This window comes from Paroedura picta, chromosome 1, assembly GCF_049243985.1.
Source record: "Paroedura picta isolate Pp20150507F chromosome 1, Ppicta_v3.0, whole genome shotgun sequence".
NCBI classification, from domain to species: Eukaryota; Metazoa; Chordata; class Lepidosauria; order Squamata; family Gekkonidae; genus Paroedura; species Paroedura picta.
The window spans coordinates 198,314,495-198,338,794 of record NC_135369.1 but is presented as its reverse complement, the minus strand read 5'-3'; the positions used below and the strand labels follow the sequence as shown (position 1 = coordinate 198,338,794).

The following is a 24,300-nucleotide window of genomic DNA, read 5'->3' as shown; positions in this document are numbered from 1 at the left end:
TAGAGATGAACAATGTATTTATTAGTCAAGATTGATTTTACAGGCAAGAAAATCTCTAAGGCAAACAAGAAGACCATTTCCCCGCTATTGGCTATCTGAAGGAGTCTCAAAGACCCTAACAAAGACATTCCCTCCCTCTCCCCACAACGTCAGGAAGGTGTGGCTGATGAGAGCTCGGAATGAAATGTGACTAAGGATGGGCATAAAGCAGGAAAACGTGGTCTGGTTGGGTTTGTGGCATGCCTGGTTTGGAAACCAAACCATCACGAATGGTTCACGTTTGTGGTGTGGTAGAATAACCGATTGGCATGCTAGAGGCATGCTGCTCTCAGGAGTGGCAGGCTAAGAACCAAGCATAAACAAACAAGCAAATGTGCAAGGATCTGCAGTTGATTCTCCTCTAACTCCAAGTTTGGTGAGGATTGGATTTACGGGGCCAGAGGTAGGGCCTCCCAAGGAAGGTGCTCTCAGAATGGGCATTCTGGGGCAATGACCACCTCTTTTTGACAGGTGGTTATTTTGATAGGAAGGGGTCCTGGAGTATATAGAAAGGATCCTGTGCAAGCTAGAGATGTCAAAGTCAAAGGGAGTATCCCATGAATGCTGCTCTGCATGCCCTCCAAGTTCTGCCCTCCTGTTGCTTTGAAGTTTTAAAAATATTTATATTGACTGGAGACAGTCTGTCTGGAAATGTATCTTTCCATGAACTGCCACAGTCCTGTGATCAGTGCTGTTCCACAAACAGCTGGAAACGTTGTGGAAAGTTCCTGCCAGCTGACATGCCACGAACTTCACTTTGCAAACAACAAACCAGGCAAAATTTATGAAATTTAATTCAGGAGATAGTTTGTGCCCATCCCTAACCATGACTGCCCCAAGGTCACCCAGCAGGCTTCATGTGGAAGAACTGGGAATCAAACCTAGTTCTCCAGACTAGAACTTGTCACTCTTAACCACAACAACATGCTGGCTCTCAGCGAATGGAAGTTAATCAAGTTAAGCCAGTCGTTGCAAGGCAAATGGCATTGCAATGCAGGTCTGCAAGTTGCAAGTGTGTTGCCAAGTTCAGCATAACAACCTTGCTTTCCCCACCCATTGTTTCCCAGGTAACAGGAAAGAGGGGAGGTGGGATTTTGCAAAAGGATTTTAGGTTAGGGAGAAAACTGCTCTTTGGCCAGTCAAAGAAGTTGGCTCTTTTTTAAAATCCTTCTGTGCACAGGGCAGGGAGCATGCAAGCAAGGGTTTGGCTGTGCCTGACTCGGTTTGCTGTTTGCATTGGAGAGAGTTTGGCTACAGGGGCTGTCTCCTATGCAAACCTGGACAAAGAGACTTCTGATCAGTGCTGAAGATCATTTTTTAAAGTTTCCCTCTTTTCTTCTTTTACTGCCAGTGTTCTTTGGGCTTGGTTATGGATGGGGGGGGGGGGGGTGGGAGGCTAAAGCCAAAGGCCTCGAGCTTTTTAAAAATTGTTTTTCTTTCTGATTCTGTTCTGCATATTTCGAGTTACTGTCTGGGGCTGGTTTGGGGGCAGGGAGTTACGGCCAAGGCCACAGGACTTCTTTGTGAGTTTGGCTTTGGTCTCTAGTTTGATTATTTTCCACGGGGGGGGGGGGTGAGTTCTCCTGGTAGGGTGGCCAAAGTTCTGTTCCTGGTCATTAACATATTGATTGGACTGAGTCTGCTGTCCTTGCAGAATGCCCCCTACCCTTCATTTTCTACTGATTTGACCTTAGTCCTTTTGCGTTTGGCAACGTCGCAGTCCCTGGTTCTGTTGGGCACATTGCACTGATTCTGCTTTCCTTGTCACACCCTGCTCCCAGTCCACCAGGATCATGATTCTGAGCTACAGTCCTGTGGAGCTGGCATTTTCCACAATAGGGCTGCTGGGCATTAGAAGAAGAAGAGTTGGTTCTTATGTGCCGCTTTTCTCTACCCGAAGGAGGCTCAAAGCTGCTAACAGTCGCCTTCCCTTTCCTCTCCTCTCCCCACAACAGACACTTTGTGGGGTGGGTGAGGCTAAGAGAGCCCTGATATCACTGCTCGGTCAGAGCAGTTCTGTCAGTGCCTTGGCGAACCCAGGGTCACCCAGCTGGTTGCATGTGGGGGAGTGCAGAATCGAACCCGGCTCACCAGATTAAAAGTCCGCACTCCTAAACCACTAGACCAAGCTGGCATTGGGTTCTGCTGCCCTTGCAGAAATGCCCCCTCCCTCTCCGCTTTACTTAAGAAATCCCCAAATTTGGCCCTAGTCTTGTTGGGTCACAATGGCTCTGGTTCTGCTGAGCTGGGCTTACACAGCTGCCTGTTTATTTTCCCCCATTGGAAACAATGGAGGGATGGGGACACCTTCTTTGAGTTCCCATTAAGTTGGACCCCCCAATCCAATCTTTTTGAAACTTGGGCATTCTTTGGAGGAGAGGCTGCAGCAGGTATGACACAAATTTTGTGCCTGTACCTCTACCCATCCCCAGACCACTGAATAGAATTTGCTAGATTTGCCGTTGATTTTGATGGGCCCATAGGGCATAGTGGAACTGAAAAGATTCAGTTTCCTGAATATTGTCAGATCCGAATACCAACACAGGTATTGGTATTTGGGGATATCAGCCAATACCAATATTTTTGTGGTCCACTATACCTGAATTTTTTTTTAAATACAACATTTATTTTACTTTCGCGTTCCAATTTGTACATGTTTTGCTCCCTCTAGTGGCTGATTCAGCATTCCACCACTTCATGTCTAGCATATCTTCCTGCAGATTAAACTGCTGGTTTTCATGCCAGATATAAAAAGGTGTAATATCAAATTGACAGAGGGTGCAAAACACTTGCAGAGCAAAAAGAAATCCTGAATCAACAGGAATATATGAGTGAGGAAAGGGAGAATGTGGAAAGGCTAGGGCTACACATTTTGACTTATCACAAGTGGCTACCACAATCATTTTCTTGCCTTTCTATTTGTGCAAGACTTCTAATACAAGGATAATTTTTCCTCCTGCATTGACAAACTGATCATCTCTTTGCAAATACGTTCTGGAGATGGTCTTATTTTGCGATACGAATATATGACACAGTCAATATTGACCAGTTTTAGGGAGGAAATTGTGACTTGCCTTTTGATGCAAAGCCTTTGAGACTCTTCCACCAAGTACAGTTGTTGGAGGGTTGATCTTGTGATGTTCATGTGCATGCTATATAATTTCTGTTTTGCACCTACAGGTAGCCCTACATGATCTTTTAATGGATTTTGATTTGCAGGTGTACAGGTTTTTCAGTACTGTGCAGTTGGAGCCACGATTCCGATGCCGGCAGGGGTTGGCTGAAAAGGAACCCAACCAAAACAAAGTTAGGAAACTGACGTTTATTTAAATTACTCTCTTTAGGGTTACCGACCTTTAGGTGAAGCCTGGACACCTCTCCGAATTACAGTTGGTCTCCAGACTACTTTGGTGCTTTGGAGGTGGGCTTTATGATACTACTAGAAGTTAAGCCTGCTGTAGGCTAAATACAGCGGACGCTAGCATCCTCTCCACCCGTCTCCCTCACGGCCATATGGCTGGGCTCACCTGTTGGGCTGCTGCCGATAGAGAAGGAGGCATGCACGGAGGAGGAGGAGGAAGAGGAGGAGGAGGAGGAGGAGGAGGAGCTGTGGCAGGGACTGCGCGGGGAAACGCGCAGCAGGTGGCCTCGGAAAAGCAGAACAGTGCAACAAGTGCATTTCCTCCCCCCATCCCCTCCCTGTTCCTGGCATGCATTGCGCAGGGACGCAATGCATGCTGGGGCTGATAGTCCGGGTGCCGCCGGAGCACAGCAGGTGCTTGTGGGAACCCATGGCGAGCGCTGGGAGTGCTGGGAACTTTGTCCAGCCTGGAAGCTCGCCCAGCCACACCCCCCTCGTGGGTGATTTTCCGGATTCAGGCTGGGCACAGGAGCTGGGGCACTGTGTATCTGACGTGGCAGTGTGGCACCTCTGGCCGCCCTGAAGCCTCTCGCAGCCCTGCCGATTAAGTGGCTGCAGGGTGGGCACAGGAGCCAGGCCGGAGCGTCTCCAACACAGCAGCCAGGCTCCTGGGGGTAGAAGGAGCAGTTCAGAATGCGGTGGACAAGGCGGTGCGTGAAAGCGGCGGCAGAGGTGAGCAGCAATTGCGGGGGCGAGGAGTGGGTGGGTGGGTGGGGGAGGAGCGCGGTGGCTGTGTGGCTGTGTGTGTGTGTGTGTGTGTGTGTGTGTGGTTCTGGGCAGGGAAGCGCCGGTGGAGCGGTGGGAGATCTCAGGCCGCGGGGCCGATTCCAGGGATGTGTGAAGAGCACGTTGGGTGGGTGGGCATGGGGGCCAAGCTGCAGCTGAGCATGGTCCCCCTGAGGGATGAAGGGGACGTGAAGCTGTGTGGCTGCTTACCGCGGTGAGGCTGTCCCTTTAGCTGGCACGGGCTGGCTGCAGGCGGCTTCCAGCCTTCAGGAGCGGCAAAGGGACAGGCCCGGCGTGCCATTGATGCAGCGGGGCTGTTCCTTGGCCGTGGCCGATGGCTCCCGGTGCTGGGCTGGCTGCAGGCGAGCTGCGCAGCTCTGCCTGGTTGCGAGCATCCTCCTGTTGCTGCTTCCACCTGCTGCTGCCTCCAGCAGGCTGCTCCTGGCGGGCGGCTGGCTGGTGCGGCGGTCAGTGTGGTAATGGCGGCATGGGTGGCAGGCGGCAGAGTGGGGGGGCAGGGCGGGAGGTGCAAAGCACCTCCCAACCCGTCAGCTCGGTAACAAGGGGCTGATTGGCCCCTTGGGGCCGGAATGGCAAGCGGAGGGCCCAATCGGCAGGCGCCATTCCAGGGGGGAGGGGCCAATGGCTACCCTTCCTCATCCCAGACAGGGCCCACCTCAAGGGCTCTTAGCGTTTTATTTATACCACTTCCGTGGAGCGATTACAGATACCCCACTTAGATCCCTCCCTTCGCCAAACTCCATTTTCTCCAGGCTTCACCACTGAATTTCCAGGCATTTCCTAACCTGGAGTTGATGATCCTATTTCTGTGTGATTCCCCACTCCTCCTCTACATGCAGCCAGCTGATCTTGGGCCAATCACAGTTCTCTTAGGGCTGTTCTCACAGAGCAGTTCTCTTTAAAGCTCTCTCAGCCCCAGCTTCCTCACAAGGTGTCTCTTGTTGGGAGAGGAAGGGAAAGGTGTTTGTAAACCACTTTGGCATTCCTTCAGGTAGTGAACAGTGGGGTGTAATAAACATCAGCTCTCTTGAGTTAAGAGGAAGAAGAGTTGTTTTTTCTACCCCACTTTTCTCTACCCTAGGGAGTCCCAAAGCAGCTTACCATCCGCCTCCTTTCCTCTCCCCATAAGAAGCAGAGAACTGTAACTAGCCTAAGATCACCCAGCTGGCTCCATGTGGAGGAACAAGAAATAAACCCAGTTTCCAGATTAGACTCCCCTGTTTTGCAACCATTACATCAACCTGGCTCTTCTCTGAAGACCTTCTCAAAAGGCCTCGTTTCATTTTTGGGTTTTGAACCCACAGGATAAGATTGCTAAACAATGAAGGGCTTGGAGCTCTCCTGGAATTGCAACATCTCCAGACTACAAAAATCAGTTGCCTTGGAGAAAATGGCTGGCTATTCGGGAGGACGAAGTCTGGGCATTATACCAACATGAGGTCCCTCCCCTCCTTCAGCTCTACTCTCCCCTGGTTCTAATACCAAATCTCCAAGAGTTTCACCACTTAGAGTTGGCAGACCCATCACAGGGGGCTTCCTTCTGCAGATGCTCATATCACCGTCTAGTCTGAGATGGATCTGCTTGAAGAAATAGACTCCTTAAATCCTACGTAGAATCCCTGTAGGAGGAGGTAATTTTCACAGGTTCTTCCACTCGGGTGACTGTCCAAACATCCCAGAAATATTGATTCTGAGGAATGCTCCCCCCCCCCGCAATAGCTCATGAAAGAAATCAGTGGGGGAGGGGGGGGGGTGGCAGCAAAAGTTGCCCTGCTGCATAACCCCACAGAAATTCCAGGCAGGATTTAAGCTTCAGTTTCAGAGGATCACTTGTCATTAGTCAACAGTGAGCTTTGTGGTAAAAGAAATTTTGCTTTACAAGAAGCTTTTGAAAACTGCTACAGATTATTTATAAGATGTTCATTAGTAGCCAGTGATGCAAATTCAGAGCTTTGGTAACTTACTGCAGAGTCCATCCTCACAGGCCTTAGGGCAGTCTGCGCATGGCGGGCCTGATTTGTAAGGTTTAGCTATGAAGTCTTCTCGGTTCGCTCTGGAAGCACAGAGTAGTACAATAAGCTTCTGAGAACAGTTCTTTGACTGGACACAGTTACTTCTAGTGCTGTCATAGCTAGTTGGTGCTGGTTGTGTTCACATTTTAAAAACAAACTGGAGATCTAAAAACGCGATATGCCCAGTTGGTTCGGGATTATGGGCTAGGGTGCCACCAATATGCGGATGACACCCAGCTCTATCTCTTAATGGGCAGCCGGCCGGACTCCCCCCCAGATACATTCGCCAGTTTGTTTGGAAGCAGTGGCTGGATGGCTCAGGCAGAGTCGCCTGAAACTCAACCTCTCCAAGACGGAGGTCCTGTGGCTGGGCAGAAGAGGGCAGGACCAGGAAGCGCACCTCCCATGCCTGAATGGTGTACAATTAACATCTACACCAGTGGTCAGGAACTTGGGAGTGACTTTTGATGCCTCCCTGTCTATGGAGGCTCAAGTCACGAAAGTAGCCCAGACGGCTTTTTTTCATCTTCGCCAGGCCCGGGTACTAGCGCCCTCCTTGTCCTCGGAACACCTAGCCACTGTGATCCATGCAATGGTCACTTCCAGACTAGACTACTGTAACTCGCTCTATGCAGGCCTACCCTTGACTCTGATCCGGAAGTTACAGCTGGTACAAAATGCGGCAGCTAGGGTCCTCAGTAGGACACCTTGGAGGGCCCATATTCAGCCGGTACTCCGTCATCTTCATTGGTTACCAGTCTGTTTCCGGGTCAAGTTTAAGGTGTTGGTATTAACCTTTAAGGCCATACGCGGCTTGGGTCCTACTTACCTGCGGGACCGTTTGGTTGCTTATGCCCCCCGCAGGGCTCTCTGCTCTGCGGGTATGAATCTATTGACTGTCTCAGGCCCCCGGGATGTTCGCCTGGCCTCGACCAGGGCCAGGGCCTTTTCAGTCCTTGCCCCAACCTGGTGGAATGAGCTCCCGGAGGAACTAAGGGCCCTGTCGGAACTACCATCTTTCCGCAGGGCCTGTAAGACAGAGCTCTTCCGCCAGGCGTATGGTTGAGGCCAGGGCAGAGCCCGGGTTCCATCCAAGATCCCTAATCCATCAGCCAGCCTTTCTCTCCTATCTCTCTTACAGAATTAACGTCCGACCTCTCTCTGAACAAGCGGGGAAAATGGGGAAAGTTATAGAATAGAATGCCATCTTTTTACTGTAATAAGGGGGTATTTATGGGATTTTATGTGATTTTACTTTGATTTTATATTTTATAGTGAACCGCCGTGAGACCTTTTGGCGAACGGCGGTATATAAATCCAATTATAATTGAATGAATGAATGAATGAATGAATGAATGAATGAATGAATGAATGAATGAATGAATGAATGAATGAATGAATGAATAGTCACAGGGGTATCCCAGGGTTGTGTGCGGCGGCATCCAAATCGGCTGTTCAGGACACTGTCAACCTCCAAGTGGGGATATCCTGCCTTTTCAATGGACCTCCAAAGATCAGTTCCCTGGAGAAAGTGGCTCCTTTGAGGGGTGTGAGTGGAGAATCTCAAGGCTTCACAGCTCCATTCAACACCCTCCCTTGCCCAAATTTAGCCTTCCCCAGGCTCCATCCCCAAATCTCAAGGAATTTCCCAGTCCTGAGTTGACAGTCTTCAGTGGAAGCCAGGGGTTGGGATTTTTCAACAGTCTCCCGCCCCAAAGAAGTCCGACTGGCCTCACCAGGGCCAGGGATTTTTCAGCCCTTGCCCCCACCTGGCAGAATGAGCTCCCAGAGAACGTCAGGACCGTCGGGCCTGCAAGGTGGAGCTCTTCCACCAGGCTTATACCAGTTTGGACAAGTGAGTATGCTAAACATTAAAGGGCCTTTAATGAGAAGAACTGTAAGGGGGATGTCACCAATTGTTTGGTTGATTTAAATTGTGTAATGCTTTTATTGATTTTAACTGTTTACTGTATTTATTGAATGCCGTAAACCACCCGAAATGGCAGGTCCAATAGGGGCGGTCTATACGTGTGAGAGTGAATAAATGAATGAATGAATGAATGAATGAATGAATGAATGAATGAATGAATGAATGAATGAATGAATGAGTTTATTGAATGTGATAGCAACTGGGGTCCAGAGAAGTAAGTACTCTCATTCTAACTTAACTGCATTGGGGGCGTATAAGGGGCGACGGGGCGACCAATGCCTGCCCCAGTCCTGTTCTTTGCCCTGCGGAGTGGGCTGCTGGGCCATTTCTGTTGTTTGGGGGTGGGGACAATGGAGTGTGATGTCACATCCAGAGGGAGTGTTTGGGTGATGTCACTTCTTGTGACATGTGACTTCTGGAGGTGTGGCAGGGAGGTGTGGCTTGCTGACATCACTTCTGGGGTTTCTCAAAGCTTGAAGAATGTTTCACAAACCCAGCATGAACCGCCTGAAGGTGCTTGGGTCAGAGGCCTTCACTTACGTTCTCAAGGAGAAACAAAGCAAGATGAACATGAGAACTGAGCAAGGCATTTTTGCAAGATATGCCTTAGGATGTAAAGGATACAGGCTCCTTAACCCATAACTGGAACTATAATGATCTGTAACACAGTCTACATTGACAAGAAGGAAAAACCTACAAATGCAGAAAAGGTAAACTTTAAAGAATCCACACTGATGAAAGACAACAGCAGATAGAAGCAGTGACAGAGCATCACGAACCTTGTAGATGAAGCACCAGAAGAACCCCAAGAACCAGGAGAGGAGTGAACTAGAGCAAATAAGGAAGTACTACCAAGATGACTACCATCTTTTAACTAAATCAGAGGCCATAGTGGAACTTTCCACATGGGAAGACATAGAGAAGATGTCCAACAACCAAGCAAAAGAGTGGAAGAAGACTGTAGAAAGGGAAATTAGAGCTCTGATTGAAAACCAAACATAGACATTCATAGGCCTGCCTCCAGAGAACTGTGCAGCAGGATGCAGATGGGTTTTCTAAGAAGAATCTCAGAAGATTTTACAGAAAAAGATGAACCTGAAGGACTTTGCACAATAGATTTTGAGAAAGGCTGTTTAAATATGCAAAATCTGTAGTGTGCATTATTTAGCAGCATGAGAATATCCCGCAGGGGGAATTAAAGGAGCTGTGCATTTAGCATCATTAGATTAGGAACTTCCTGATGTTTTTCAGATAATCTCCTCTGCTATCTTGATTGATTAATTGACTTGAATACTTCCTGCTCCTTTGAGAACACCTCTTCCTTGCTTGCCTCCAGAACAATCAGAATGAGTGCAGAACAACAGTTAGATGGTTAGAGGGGTCTCTCTCTCTCTCTCTCCTCTCTTTCTATACAAAGATGCTTCTCTCTAAATAATACTATTTTATTTGTTGAAGCAACCTGGTGCTTTACACCTCTTTGCATATGTTAACTCTGCTAACAACAAGACATGTTTGATACTTACGGAGGACAGTATTGACAGACATAAAAAAAGAAAGCATGCTCGGGTCCAGGGCACAAAGAAATTCCACATCCAACCTGGTATGAATTATACCAAATAAGCTGTAAATGACAAACAAACATTAAAATGCTGGTTAATTGTGTCACAAAGTTCAAGACTATGGTCTGAACAGAAATTGTAATTGTAAAAAAAATTACACTTGGGAACTCATTTATTACTTCTTATCACCCTTAGTTAAGACTTTCTAATATCAACATTATTTATTGTTTGTTTCTTGTTTATATTATTTTTATACTGCCCTTCACAACAAGCAGGCTCGAGGCAGTTTATAATACTAAAATACTATAATAAAACACAGTTTTAAACCAATTATAAAAGTATAGAAAGAACCCAGAACATCCAGGAAAGGTGTCTCTCTCCCCTCCCTCCCTCCCTCCCTGCCTAAAAATCCTCCAGTGGCTACCTAGAAAGGAGATGGTGTAGAATGCAGGGAGATGGTGAGACGGAGGAAGGAGCTTCTTCAGTTGCCAAGAAAACACAACAAAATCAAAGTCCAGTGGCATGTTTAAGACCAACAAAGATTTATTCAAGGTGTGAGCTTTCGAATGCAAGCATTTTTCCTCAAAAAACACACTTGAAGCAAAAGATAGGTTTATTCTAGAGCAGTGGTCCCCAACCTCTGGTCCCAGGACCGGTTCCGGTCCGTGGATCAGTCGGTACTGGGCTGCGGCTCCTCCTCGTGTTCCTCCCTGGCTGCTGCCTCGGGGGCTGCCCTGCCACTTTGCCGCCGGCTCACTTTTGGTGCTCTCCAGCAGCCGCCATGGCTGGGGCTCTCCCTCGGTGTGTCACTGTGCAGCTGCTGCTGGCAGCGCCCCCCAGTGGGCAGCGGGAAGTCAGGGGTGCCGGTGGGAAAGGAGGAGGGGCTCAGGTGGCGACGACATCCCTCGGCAAAAGACTACCGCCCCTCCCCCTGGGCCTCAGTAAAATTGTCAAGTGTTGACTGGTCCCCGGTGATAAAAAGATTGGGGACCACTGTTCTAGAGCAAGAAAATGAACTCAACACAAGTTTTGAGGGAACTTGGTTGCAGGAAATTAAACACAGCATATATCCCCTTCTGCTACTTCCCCCCCCCCCACACCCGTGAGAACCCAAATAATGCAAGAAGCTTCAAAGGGAAGACAAACCCAGCAGCTGGATGATAAAAGGGGGCTCAAGGACAGGGAAGAGGGAGGAAGGGGGGAGGTGTGAATGGAGCAGGAAGGGAATGAACAGTACATTCTTTAGAGTCAATCTATACATCTAACCACAGTAAACCAAATAGCATAGGCATGCAGATGAAAAAGAACCAATATTCCACGTGGTTTAGAGACAGTGCCCATACCCAGGAATCTACAGGCGAGAACTGGAAATTTCAAAGCTCTTACAGTCCAATGCGTCAATGAATTCCAATCTGACTTACAACACAAATGCAGTTCTCCACAGGAAGGCAAGGCAATTAACACATCAGTTGGTCACTCTTCAAAGGCCAATAATAGTGATTACATGCAGAATAAAGTGGGTGGTGGGTGGAATGATATACATTGGAGCTACAATTTGACAGAACCAGACTGGTCCTGATGCTATCATTACCAGACATCCCTGACCTCAGCCATAGCCTGGAGGAAGAGTGACATTTTAGGCCCTTAGAACTTTGATAGTTCCATTGGAGGCCATATTTCAGCTGGCAACTCATCCCACCAGGCTGGGACTGTGGCTGAAATGGCCTTGGCTCTGGTCAAGGCCAGGCAGACATCTTTGGTGCCAGAAATGGCCAACAAATTGGTGTGGACAGAGGGCAATGCTCTCTGGGAAATATACTGAGCTAGTCCCTCAGGTACTCTTTCAATACGTTCTTTCTGGGTTCCTGTACTCTTTGCTCTTGTTTTCTTGAGCTAGATCATAGCACCTTAAAGATCAACAAGACTGGGGTGGTGGTGGAATAAGCTCCCTTTGAAAGTGTTGCTGGTGTGTAAGGTGCCACTGGGCTTGATTTTGGCTCTTCTACTGCAAATCAATATGGTTATCTAACACATGCTCTCTCGGTGTGTTCTTTTGGCTTCCGTGGGCTAATTCACAGGGCAGTGCTTTCATGAAGATTATATTTGTATTATTTATTCTTTCTCAAATGGGAAAGTATTTACAAATGGAGCAATGGAGGAAAATAATAGAGAGGAATAAAGCAGGGATTCGTGCTTGCCAACAAAATGTTTGAATTTATACGAGACCAAACTGTGAAATACAAGGCATCAACTGTAGATAAATATCAGACTTGGATTACTGTAACTCACTCTATGCAGGTCTACCCTTAACCTTGACCCGGAAATTGCAGCTGGTACAAAATACTACGCAGCTCCTCAACAGCAGTGGTCCACAACCTTTCTAAGGCTGCTTTCCGGTGTGGGGAGGGAGGGTGATCCGGCGGCTGCGAATGCACGGCAGGACCGCGCATGCGCATTTGCGCCATGCTTGGCCACAAACGTGCATGCGTGGCACTTCCGCGCATGCGTGCATGCGTGAAACTGCTGCACATGTGTGTTTGCGGCAGCGTATGGTGCAAACGCACATGACACCCATATCTCCACACCCATGCCCTCATTTGTCACCACTTCACATTCCAAGATGTCTGGCTCCAGGCCTGTTATCCCCATCATGGTTATCAGGAATGGTAAGCTCGCTCTTGAACAGTTCTTCTGTATAATTTTGCCAGCTTTTAAAAATATCTTCTGCTTCTGTGAGGTCCCGACCATTTTGGTGCTTTATCATACCCATCTTTGTATGAAATGTTTTCTTCATATCTCCAATTTTCTTGAAGAGATCTCTGGTCCTCCCTATTCTATTTTTGATAGAATCATAGAGTTGGAAGGGGCCATACAGGCCATCTAGTCCAACCCCCTGCTCAACGCAGGATTAGCCCTAAGCATCCTAAAGCATCCAAGAAAAGTGTGTATCCAACCTTTGCTTGAAGATTGCCAGTGAGGGGGAGCTCACCACCTCCTTAGGCAGCCTATTCCACTGCTGAACTACTCTGACTGTGAAAAACTTTTTCCTGATATCTAGCCTATATCGTTGTACTTGAAGTTTAAACCCATTACTGCGTGTCCTCTCCTCTGCAGCCAACAGAAACAGCATCCTGCCCTCCTCCAAGTGACAACCTTTCAAATACTTAAAGAGGGCTATCATGTCCCCTCTCAACCTCCTTTTCTCCAGGCTGAACATTCCCAAGTCCCTCAACCTATCTTCATAGGGCCTCCAGAACTGTACACAGTACTCCAAGTGTGGTCTGACCAGTGCCGTATACAATGGGACTATGACATCTTGTGATTTTGATGTGATGCCTCTGTTGATACAGCCCAAAATGGAATTTGCCTTTTTTACCGCTGCATCACACTGCCTGCTCATGTTTAGTTTACAATCCACAAGTACTCCAAGGTCTCGTTCACACACAGTGTTACCTAGAAGCGTATCCCCCATCCAGTAGGCATGCTTTTCATTTTTCTGACCCAGATGCAGAACTTTACACTTATCTTTATTAAATTGCATCTTGTTCTCATTTGCCCATTTTTCCATTGTGTTCAGATCTCGTTGACCTCTGTCTCTATCTTCCGGAGTATTTGCCAGTCCTCCCAATTTAGTGTCATCTGCAAACTTGATGAGTAGTCCCTCCACCCCCTTATCTAGATCATTAATAAATATGTTAAAAAGTACCGGGCCAAGCACCGAGCCCTGAGGTACCCCGCTACTCACCTCTCTCCAGTCTGATGAAACACCATTGACAACAACTCTTTGAGTGCGGTTCTCTAACCAATTCCCTATCCACCTGACTATCTGAAAATCCAGATTGCAGTCCTTCAATTTATCCATCAGAACATCATGGGGAACCTTGTCAAAAGCTTTACTAAAATCCAAGTAAATGACATCAACCAAATTTCCCCGATCCAGCAAACCTGTTACTTGGTCAGAAAAGGAAACCAGGTTGGTCTGGCAGGACCTGTTGGAGACAAATCCATGCTGACTTCCTTGGATCACCAAATTGTCCTCCAGATGTTTGCAGATCGCTCCCTTTAATATCTGCTCCATTATCTTCCCCACAACAGAGGTCAGACTCACTGGTCTGTAGTTTCCCGGGTCATCCTTCCTCCCTTTTTTGAAGATCGGAATAACATTTGCTCTCGTCCAGTCCTCCGGGACATCTCCAGTCCTTAAAGAGGTTCCGAAGATGATGGACAAGGGCTGTGCAAGTTCTCTGGAAAGTTCTTTGAGTACTCTCGGGTGCATTTCATCCGGACCAGGGGATTTGAACTCATCCAGTGCAGCTAAATGCCTCTCGACAACCTCTCTATCCATGTTAACCTGCCACCCAGACACTGTCCTTTGGCTATGGCCATCTCTAGATGTGCCTAAACACTTTGGCCTGTGGGAAAAAACATATGTAAAATAGGCACTAAGCCTTTCTGCTTTCTCTGCATCTTCCGTTAGAGTTTGTCCATCCGCACCCAACAGTGGGCCTATTGCCTCCTTTACTTTACGTTTGCTCCTCACATAACTGAAAAATCTTTTCTTGTTACAATGGGCTTCCCTGGCCAATCTTAGCTCACTCTCAGCTTTGGCCTTTCTGATGATTTTTCTTCTTCTACTTGTTTGCATTGTTCATTTAAGAAGGCATTCTTATCTAGCTTTTCTCTGGAATTCAGTGTTCAGTTGGGTGTATCTTTCTCTTTCTCCCTTGCCTTTCACTTCCCTTCTCTCCTCAGCTATTTGTAACGCTTCCTCAGACAGCCATTTTGATTTCTTGCATCTCTTTTTCTTTGGGATGGTTTTAGTTGCTACCTCTTGTACAATGTTGCAAACCTCTGTCCATTGATCTTCAGGCACTCTGTCTATCAGATCTAATTCCTTAAATCTATTTGTCACCTCTACTGTATATTCGTCGGGGATATGATTTAGTTCATACCTGAGTGGCCACGTGCTTTCCCCTACTTTCTTCAATTTAAGCCTAAATTTTGCAACAAGAAGCTGATGTTCTGAACCTGAATCAGCTTCTGGTCTTGTCTTTACTTGACTGTATAGAACTTCTCCATCTTTGGCTGCAGAGCACATAGTCAATCTGATTACTGTTTTGAGCTTCTAGTGTTGTCCATGTGTAGAGTCATCTCTTGGGTTGTTGGAAAAGATTGTTTGCTATGACCATTGTATTCTCTTGACAAAATTTTTCCAGCCTGTGCCCTACTTAACTTTGTACTCCAAGGCCAGACTTACCTGTTATCCCGGTCATCTTTTGGCTTCCTACTATAGCATTCCCCATGATGATAAGCACATCATTTTTGGTGTTGCTTCTAGAAGGTGTTGTAGGGCTTCATAGAACTTCATACAACTTCATCCTCTTCAGCAGCAGTGGTTGGGGCATAGACCTGGATTAATGTGATATTGAATGGCTTGCCTTGGATTCAAACTTGGATCATTCTGTTATTTTCGGCATTGTATCCCAAGACTGCTTTTCCTACTCTTTTATTGATTATGATGAAGGCTACTCCATTTCTTCTGAGAGATTCTTGCCCACAGTAGTATACCTGATGGTCATAGAATCATAGAATCATAGAATCATAGAGTTGGAAGGGGCCATACAGGCCATCTAGTCCAACCCCCTGCTCAACGCAGGATCAGCCCTAAGCATCCTAAAGCATCCAAGAAAAGTGTGTATCGAACCTTTGCTTGAAGACTGCCAGTCATCTGAATTAAATTCACCCATTCCTGTCCATTTTAGTTCATTGATTTCTAAAATGTGGATGTTCAGTCTTGTCATCTCTTGTTTGACCACATCCAGCTTTTGTTGATTCATGGATCTGACGTTCCAGGTTCCTATAGAATAAAAGTCTTTACAGCATCCAATTCCATCCACAACTGAGCATCCTTTCGGCTTTGGCCCAGTTGCTTCATTCATTCTGGTGCTCCTCATATTAGCCGTCTGCTCACCCCCAGTAGCATATTGGACACCTTCCGACCTCAAGGGCTCATCTTCTGACGTCATATCGTTTTGCCTTTTGGAACTGTCTATAGAGTTTTCATGGCAAAGATACTGGAGTGGTTTGCCATTTCCTTCTCCAGTGGATCACCTTTTGTCAGAACCCAATGCCCTGCACGCCATGGCTTCACTGAGCTACGCAAGCCCCTTCGGCACAACTAGGCAGCGATCCTTGGTTTAAAATGATACCCCCAAATATAAGATGACTGGCCAGATGTGGATAATGTTAGTGCTCATACCTGAGTGTAGCTAGAAATGAGTTTTCCTGGGTCGATAGCCCCGACACCATATTGGAAAAAAGCTTTTCTTTTCTCCCATACATCAATAGCTTTGGTCCAGGTGGTGAGGATATTTGTATAGAAAATATTCTCACTACACATTATTCCTGCAAGGAAAAGAAAATAAATAAGGCCAGTTATAAGGATCAGATTATTTGATGCAGATCCATGAAGACTGACTAGTACTCCGCATACTTTAAAAATACTTGTTTAAAAAGCTGAAGAAAGTTCAAAGCAACCCCTAGGCTGATTCTGCACTTTGTTTATTCCGTTGTTGATCCTGCTGAATCCAGATCGATTTGGACTTGGGTCTTTCCCCCACCCCCCATTGAAACAGAAAAGTGTTCTGCACTTGGTTTGGGAAGTTCAGAATGGGAGGGGGAGCCAAGCACATCTGGAGCCTCTTTCTTTTCTTGAAGGGGGGGGAGGAGAGGATTGGAAAATAGCAGATGAGGGAGGGAAAAAAAACAGCGAGGCAAATCTCTTCCCACAGAAGTTAGGGCTTCTAGAGCTTATGGTGAGAGAAATTTAGGGCTTCCTCTTTAAAAAAAAGCTTACAGTCTTGGCCAATGAGGGATTCTCTACCATGGAGCTTCGGCAACAAATGTGAAACAGCCGGAGATACACACGGTTTCTCATGCTTCCTCAATCCAATTCCTCAAATATTGAGGGTTGAAAGCACTCTAAGATATTGCAGGATAAAGTTAGGGTCACTCCGGATCAATCATGCTTGTTGCAGAGGGAAAATTTAAATTGGACAAAAGCAAAATGGAAATTGCATTCAGTGGCAATGAATCTACTTGGGATTGGGATAAAAGCTCCGTGCAGACTCCACCCTAAACTATAGCATCCTTTCTCTTTTTACCGTTACAAAACTCCTGAAACATTCTCAGGCTTCAAGAAACCCCAGAAGTGGTGCAATCCTGCAGAATATGGTTGGGACACAGAGCTGTGGACATGTCTACCTGGATCCCTTCCCTTCCCAGCCCCTCCTGGCCTATCATTGGCCAGTTTGAAGAAGACGAAAAATTGGTTCTTATATGTCACTTTTCTCTACCCAAAGGAGGCTCAAAGCAGCTTACAGTCGCCTTCCCTTTCTTCCCCCCACAACAGACACCCTGTGAGGTGGGTGAGGCTGAGAGAGCCCTGATATCACTGCCCAGTCAGAACAGTTTTATCAGTGCCGTGGCAAGCCCAAGGTCACCCAGCTGGCTGCATGTGGGGAAGCGCAGAATCGAACCTGGCATGCCAGATTAGAAGTCCGCACTCCTAACCACTACACCAAACTGGAAGGGGTGGGTAGGTGGACATGACCATATATGGTCATAAAGGTAAAGGTAAAGGTATCCCCTGTGCAAGCACCGAGTCATGTCTGACCCTTGGGGTGACGCCCTCCAGCGTTTTCATGGCAGACTCAATACGGGGTGGTTTGCCAGTGCCTTCCCCAGTCATTACCAGTTATATATGGTCATATCACTCAATAAATGTTGAACAAATTTTATTGTTGTTGTTGTTGTTGTTGTATTTATATCCCGCCTCCCCCCCGAAGGCTCGAGGGGGCTTACATAACCCCATCCCCTAAAAACCATAAAAACCATAAGATCCAATAAATTTACAATAGTGGCAACAATGATGGCTTAATCTTACTCATTTAGTCTCCGCATCCTCAACTACAGGAGGGGGGGGGGGTGTGACACTCTCTACCGCCAGTTTGTGAGGGGGGGGCTGATCTTCTTTCCACCCGGCCTCAGCTATAAGCCTGGCGGAAGAGCTCCGTCTTACAGGCCCTGCGGAATGCTGGTAATTCCCGCAGGGCCCTCAGCTATTACGGGAGCTCATTCCACCAGGTTGGGGCCAGGACCGAGAAGGCCCTGGCCCTGGTCGAGGCCAGGTGGGCTTCCTTGGGGCCAGGAACGACCAATAGGTTAGCCCCCGCAGAGCGTAAAGCCCTGCGGGGGATATAGGGCAAAAGGCGGTCCATCATATATTTATATTTATATTTATATTTATATTTATATTTATATTTATATTTATATTTATATTTATATTTATATTTATATTTATATTTATATTTATATTTATATTTATATTTATATTTATATTTATATTTATATTTATATTTATATTTATATTTATATTTATATTTATATTTATATTTATATTTATATTTATATTTATATTATTGAGTAATACAGCTCCAAGAGAGCTACAAAAACCTCACAACTTTCAAACTATAGTGTAGGAAATCATGGGAATGTATTAATGTCCAACAATTTTAAAAAAACTGCCCCACCAGTCTTTCAAGTCTGCCCTCACACTCTGGAGGGTGGGAGCAGCCTCAGAGACATAGTGGAGGTGGCCGCAGCCCAGCGATGCAAAGCGCTGTGTCACACTGGGCTGCCCCTGCCCCTGCCCATGCCCCTGCTCCTGCCCCTGCCCCTGCCAAGGCTCTCAGGTGGGCTGGAGCATCCTTGGAAGACTGGCAGCAGTGGTGACGATGCCAGAGCAATGAGTGTGCCTCAATGCTCTGGCACTGCTGCTGCAGTCCATCTAGTGGCGTGGTCCCTTGGGGTGGGACTGCGGACATCATGTCCATAGACTTCCATTGGAGGGAGCACACTAGTAGATGTTCTACATCAATAACACATGCAGAAAAACCCTCTGACCAAGAATCAGCTGAGGATATGTAGAACACAATTTAAGTTTTACTTTTTCTTCGATGCAAGAGGAGTCAGTGTAATAGACTATATCTTGATTTCTCCATCTTTACTTGACAGGACTCCTCAGTTTAATAGACACAACAGACCTGAGAATGACCATTTGCCTAAAGCTATAGCTTTGTCCCCTTATGTCGAATCAACTTATCTCAATCTCAAAATAGTATTTTCACCAACTAGGTCACACGTAGACCAACAGTATCTAAATCCATCTGATTGACTAAATCTGAGAGAACAGCTGATTGCTGACAGTTCAAATGCTACTAATATATTTTTAAAAACACTGCCTCCCTATTGAGTTGATATCTGACCCAATATGCAGAACAGGCTCATCAAAGATCTGCTGACTTGTACTTGGGGCTCAGTTGGACACAAGCATCCCTTTCCCTGTTCACTTACCTTTGAAAGTTCGATTCTCTGCGGGACTGATGGTTAGTTGACATTCAGAGGCCCATTTCATAGCGCTTTCAGCAGATTTCTCGTTCCATACCTTAGTAAACCCAAGAAAGAAACATCACATGAAACAAGGTATGTCATGCTCACGGGACATCAAATCCTTCTGCTCAGCCGTTTGGTGGGGACGGAGGGCAGAATCCAGACCACCATTCATCACCCCCTGAGGAACCTAACTTGTTAAGAACCAACTCTTCTTCTTCTTCTTCTTCTTCTTCTTCTTCTTCTTCTTCTTCTTCTTCTTCTTCTTCTTCTTCTTCTTCTTCTTCAAAAGTGCTCAGGATGCCCAGCTCCAACTGATGGAGTGGAGAAGATGAACCAACACCAGAAGCATGTTGGATGCAAATATGGTTCTTCATGCAGGTAAAGACAACTGCGGAAAGTGCTGTCAAGTTGCTGCTGACTTATGTCTACCCTGACTAGTTCTGAAGGCACGAAATGAACAGAGGTACTTTGCCATTAACTGCCTTTGCATATCAGCAATGGACTTTCCTGGATGTTCTCCCATCCAGGCCTGACCATGCTTAGCTTCCGAGCGCCGATGAAATCAGACCAACCTGGGTGATCTAGGTCAGGGTCTGAGAGAGATGCGCTTGTGGAAATCATAAGCAAATAACTGTTGCTGAATGCAGGATAGGTAATTACAAGCACTGTGCATACACTTCCCAAAACAATGCTACAAATTATGTATTTGCTTCCAAATTGTGAACATGGTTTTCGAAGCAGTTGTATTTGCTTACCAATCAATCCTATACATTTCAACCTGAAATAATTTTGCATTTGAAAGTTGTAAGTATGGATGAGGCCCTCTTCTGGGTTGTCATCTGCCAAATCTCAGAATCAAGACTTCTAAAGGTGAGTGCAGTGCTTGTGTGGGGGCATGTTTATGTATTTTATGCCTGTATGTTTTTAGATTATTGCTGACAAAAATAGTTCAAGACACAGCGTTGCTTGTCTGATATTGTATTTGTGTGTCAACCTACTGGTATTGCACTTGCATATTAATATTTACTGTTGAAATTTACAGTACTGATTAGTAAACAAATACCACTGTTTACTATTAGTAAACAAATACCAAATACCACATGCTTACAATTTTGCAGTCAATGTATAAATGTAAAGGTAAAGGTATCCCCTGTGCAAGCTGCGAGTCATGTCTGTTCCTTGGGGTGATGCCCTCCAGCGTTTTCATGGCAGACTCAATATGGGGTGGTTTGCCAGTGCCTTCCCCAGTCATTACCGTTTACCCCCCTGCAAGCAAGCTGGGTACTCATTTTACCAACCTCGGAAGGATGGAAGGCTGAGTCAACCTTGACCTGGCTGCTGGGATTGAACTCCCAGCCTCATGGGCAAAGCTTTCAGACAGCTGCCTTACCACTCTGCGCCACAAGAGGCTCAGTAAATGCATAGTTTGTAGCATTGTTTTGGACAGTAGTTTCCTTGAGCTTATAATGTATCTTACCTGTTACTACTGTGCTCTGTTGGTTTGAATGCAGAATAGAGACAGGAAGTCTGAAATGAGCAGGTTGCTCTTTAAGATGACTCAATCCTTCTGATTTTATCAGTTTACCATACTTGATCCAACCAAATGGATTACACGCTAATTTCTATGGGAGACCTTTGAGGATACACCTAAACCTTTTTTACGCTGAAATCTATGTGCCTTAAAATGTTTAGCTTTCCCACTTCATTGACTGCAGTCTGATAGGGACGCAGCATGTATCCTCGTCAACTGGTAGAGAATACTTTAGCCAGGATGTTGAGGTAGGGATTGTATCACTCCAATCTTAGCCCATCTGCACTGGCTTCTCAACCTTCAAAGCTTTATATGGTTTGGGACTCCTCTATCTGAAAGACTACCTACTCCCTTCTGAACCTACACAACTACTGTGAAACCTTTAGTGGCATGCCACATGGCAGTAACCTTCAGTGGCCTTGCTTCAGGTTCCCCCACCTTCTGAGTGTAGGCAGGTGACTGTCCAGGAGAGGGCCTTCTCAGCTGTGGCACCAAAATGCTGGAACTCTCCCACCAAGATAGATTCAAATGGGTCACGGTGTTCGTCTGAAGTAGCAAAATAAAATTTGAGTCCATTAGCAACTTTAAGACCAACAAAGATTTATTCAGGGCATGAGCACTCGAAAGCTCACGCCTTGAATAAATCATTGTTGGTCTTAAAGGCTACTGGACTCTGATTTTATTGTTCTCCCATCAAGGAGATTCACCAATCTCCTGCTGTCGCTATCTTCTTCCAGCATATGAAGACATCTTTATTTTACTTGGCATCCCTTCAGTGACATTGAATTGTTTTTTTTTAATTGTTTCTTTCTATGATTTTATTTATTCCACTTCTGGATTTATTTTAATGATTGCTAGGGTTAATGGCCTTTAAGATGAGATTGTATGTGTGTTTTAATTTGTTAGTTGCCTTGAAGGCAGAAAGATAGGGTAAAAAAATAGAATAAAGGAGGGAAAGTCATTCTAAACCCCTACAGGACTTCCTAAAGGGGCTGGAAGGACAAAGAGAATTACTTTATGCAAAGAGTGATTACATTATGGAATTTTTTGCCAGAGAATGAAGTCATGGTCTACAGCAGTGTTCCCCAACCCCCGGGTTATGGACCGGTAGCGGGCTGTGGACCCTTGGTACCAAGCCGTGGCGGGGGGGGGGGAGGAAGATGTGGGCACTGGCGCCCCAGCAGGGGTACCAGCGGGGGTGCCTCCCTCCCGCCCATGGTGCGGTGCTCACTGCGCCGGGAGCAATGGGCTGCTTCAGCGACTGAATCACTCATGCTGGGGGGAGGCTTGGGCGCAAATGCACAGGTGCAGCAGCTCTGTGCCTGCACCTTTGTGCCCACCAGTGAGTGCCACACTGCAGGGGGGAGGCGCGGGGGCAAACGGGCAATTTCCACCCCCCGGCGAGTGCTGCTCTCCCTCTCCCCCCCAGGTCCCCGGACCTCCCTCTCCCCAGTCCCCGGCCTGAAGAAGGTTGGGGACTACTGATCTACAGGGCATGTTCTCCTTCACTGTCCCTACCATAAAGAGACACTGTCCCTACCATAAAGAGTTTACTCAGCCTTTCCTAGGTAAGCTCCATAACTCCTGAGAAGAGACTCTATCTGAAGGAGTCTCAAAGCAGCTTACATTCGCCTTCCCTTCCTCTCCCCACAACAGATGCCCTGTGAGGTGGGTGAGGCTGAGAGAGTCCTGAGCTCGGTCAGGCTGAGCTTGGTCAAAACAGTTTTATCAGTGCCGTGGCGAGCCCAAGGTCACCCAGATGGCTGCATGTGGCGCAGTATAGAATCAAACCCGGCTTGCCAGATTAGAAGTCCGCACTCCTAACCACTACACCAAACCGATTTTATTTTTATAATTGATTTTAATGGTGGCTCGAGCATATTATGATGCCTAATATTTCATATTCTTTTATGTGATTTTTTTATTCTGGTGGCTTTTCACTGTTTTTACCTATACTTGATATTTAATGGTCTATGAGCATAATAATAAAATACATACATCTTACCATTTTCAACATATTCGCAGCAGTTGGTTTCACATTTCTCCTGATTTTATTGTGCTTGTCAAGGATTTCCTTCTGAACCTCTGGAGTGATACTGAACTCTGGAGTTCCCTCTTCCTCTTCCTCTTCCTCTTCCTCCTCATCCTCCTAAAGATAAAAACATATTTTACCACAGGTGTATTTGATTCTTTCTTTTTCTATCTACCAAGAGTCATTCATCTTGTATATTCAAATATAGGTGTTTCAGTACAGCTCTTCCAGATAATGGGGCATGCTACAGGGTTAATGAGACCAAGGACTGAGGGCAGGAGAGAAATATAGTGCCAGAGGAAGTGGCAGCCACTCTGGGCAGCCTCAGAACAACATGGAGGTTCACAAAGATTAATATTTCTTTCAGAAATCAATTTGTCTGTTCTGCTGTTGAGACCAAGCAACAACAATCTGTCTAGTCCCCTTTACTACATTCATGAGAGCTGCCTGAAAGAATGGACTTGTTCCCAGTTGCTTCAGAATCTGCCCTATTGTGGTACTGGGTGCTTCCTTTTACCCAAAGAGGTAGATGCCTAATTAGTGAGTAAATTAGCCTTAATGGACATATAGCTAGGGGGGGAGGGTTGGAATTTTTCTCCAATGGTTATGAGACACTTAAGACACTCAAAACAAACCAAGCAGATGTTCTACTCAAAAAGTTTTAATTAAAAGAGAATAAAAGGATAAAACTCACATATAAACATGCTGAAAACACATACAAAACTAGCTGAATTGTATGTATACCACGAACTGTAGTCTACCATGAGTGTCCTGCATAGTGCAGGGGGTTGGACTAGATGTTTCTGAGTTCACAAAGATTGGGACAATCCCATAATAAGATCAATCAAACAATCAGAGAGAAGAGAGGGGAAAGCAATTTCAGGAAAGACTATGATAATTTCCTCATGCAAGGGTAAAGCACGAGTGGCTTCCTGCTTGCAAACAGGGGATGGTAAATCTCACATTTGCAGCCCTCCTCACAGGGAGACCCCTCCCACATGTTTCCTCTGCCCCATTGCAGCTTTTTGCTTCCTGATGAGGCTGCAAGGGAAATGGAGAGGGGAGAGCAGGTATGAGGATGGGACAAAGCTGCTGAGACTATCACACATTTCCCCCTCCATACCATCTTATACCTGGTTGTTTACTGATGGTACATGTGATTTGGGTATTAAATCCAGTTTTGCCAGTTCTCAAAATCACGAGTTAAAAATGACCAAATCGCAACCTGGCTAGTAGACAGCCTCAGGATGCAGGCGACATCAGGTGGAGGGGACTCTAAAAGCCACTTTCAAAAGCTCTCCAGAAACATATTCCTCATGCGGAAATGGTCTATAATTACCCATCTCAAAGAAAGCAACGAACATTTCACAGTGAGAAGGATTGTGGGTGCATGAACACACAATGTACAGTTGGCTAAGGATTCTAGAAATGTTCCCTGGAGCAAGCTATTTGGCCCAAAAGTAATAGCTTGATTGGTTTTCCAGAGGTGAACAATGATTGAGAAGAAGCTTGATGCTTTTTTTCTGAGGTGGACTATAACTGTAAATGGAGCTTGATGACACTGTAAGTACTGGAT

At 46.2% G+C, this 24,300-nt stretch overlaps 1 protein-coding gene across 1 annotated transcript in view; it reads right to left on the bottom strand.

Moving 5' to 3' along the window:
• LOC143826971 (serotriflin-like) overlaps positions 1-24,300 on the bottom strand; it is a 43,796-nt gene continuing 19,496 nt past the window's right edge. Inside the window, exons 3-8 of the mRNA XM_077316048.1 lie at positions 22,698-22,841; positions 19,123-19,213; positions 15,968-16,113; positions 9,673-9,770; positions 6,172-6,260; positions 1-3,319 (exon numbers count right to left, since the gene is read on the bottom strand). Of these exons, the coding sequence (XP_077172163.1) occupies positions 3,192-3,319; positions 6,172-6,260; positions 9,673-9,770; positions 15,968-16,113; positions 19,123-19,213; positions 22,698-22,841 (696 nt within the window). The 3' untranslated portion in view covers positions 1-3,191. The remainder of the gene's footprint in view (positions 3,320-6,171; positions 6,261-9,672; positions 9,771-15,967; positions 16,114-19,122; positions 19,214-22,697; positions 22,842-24,300) is intronic.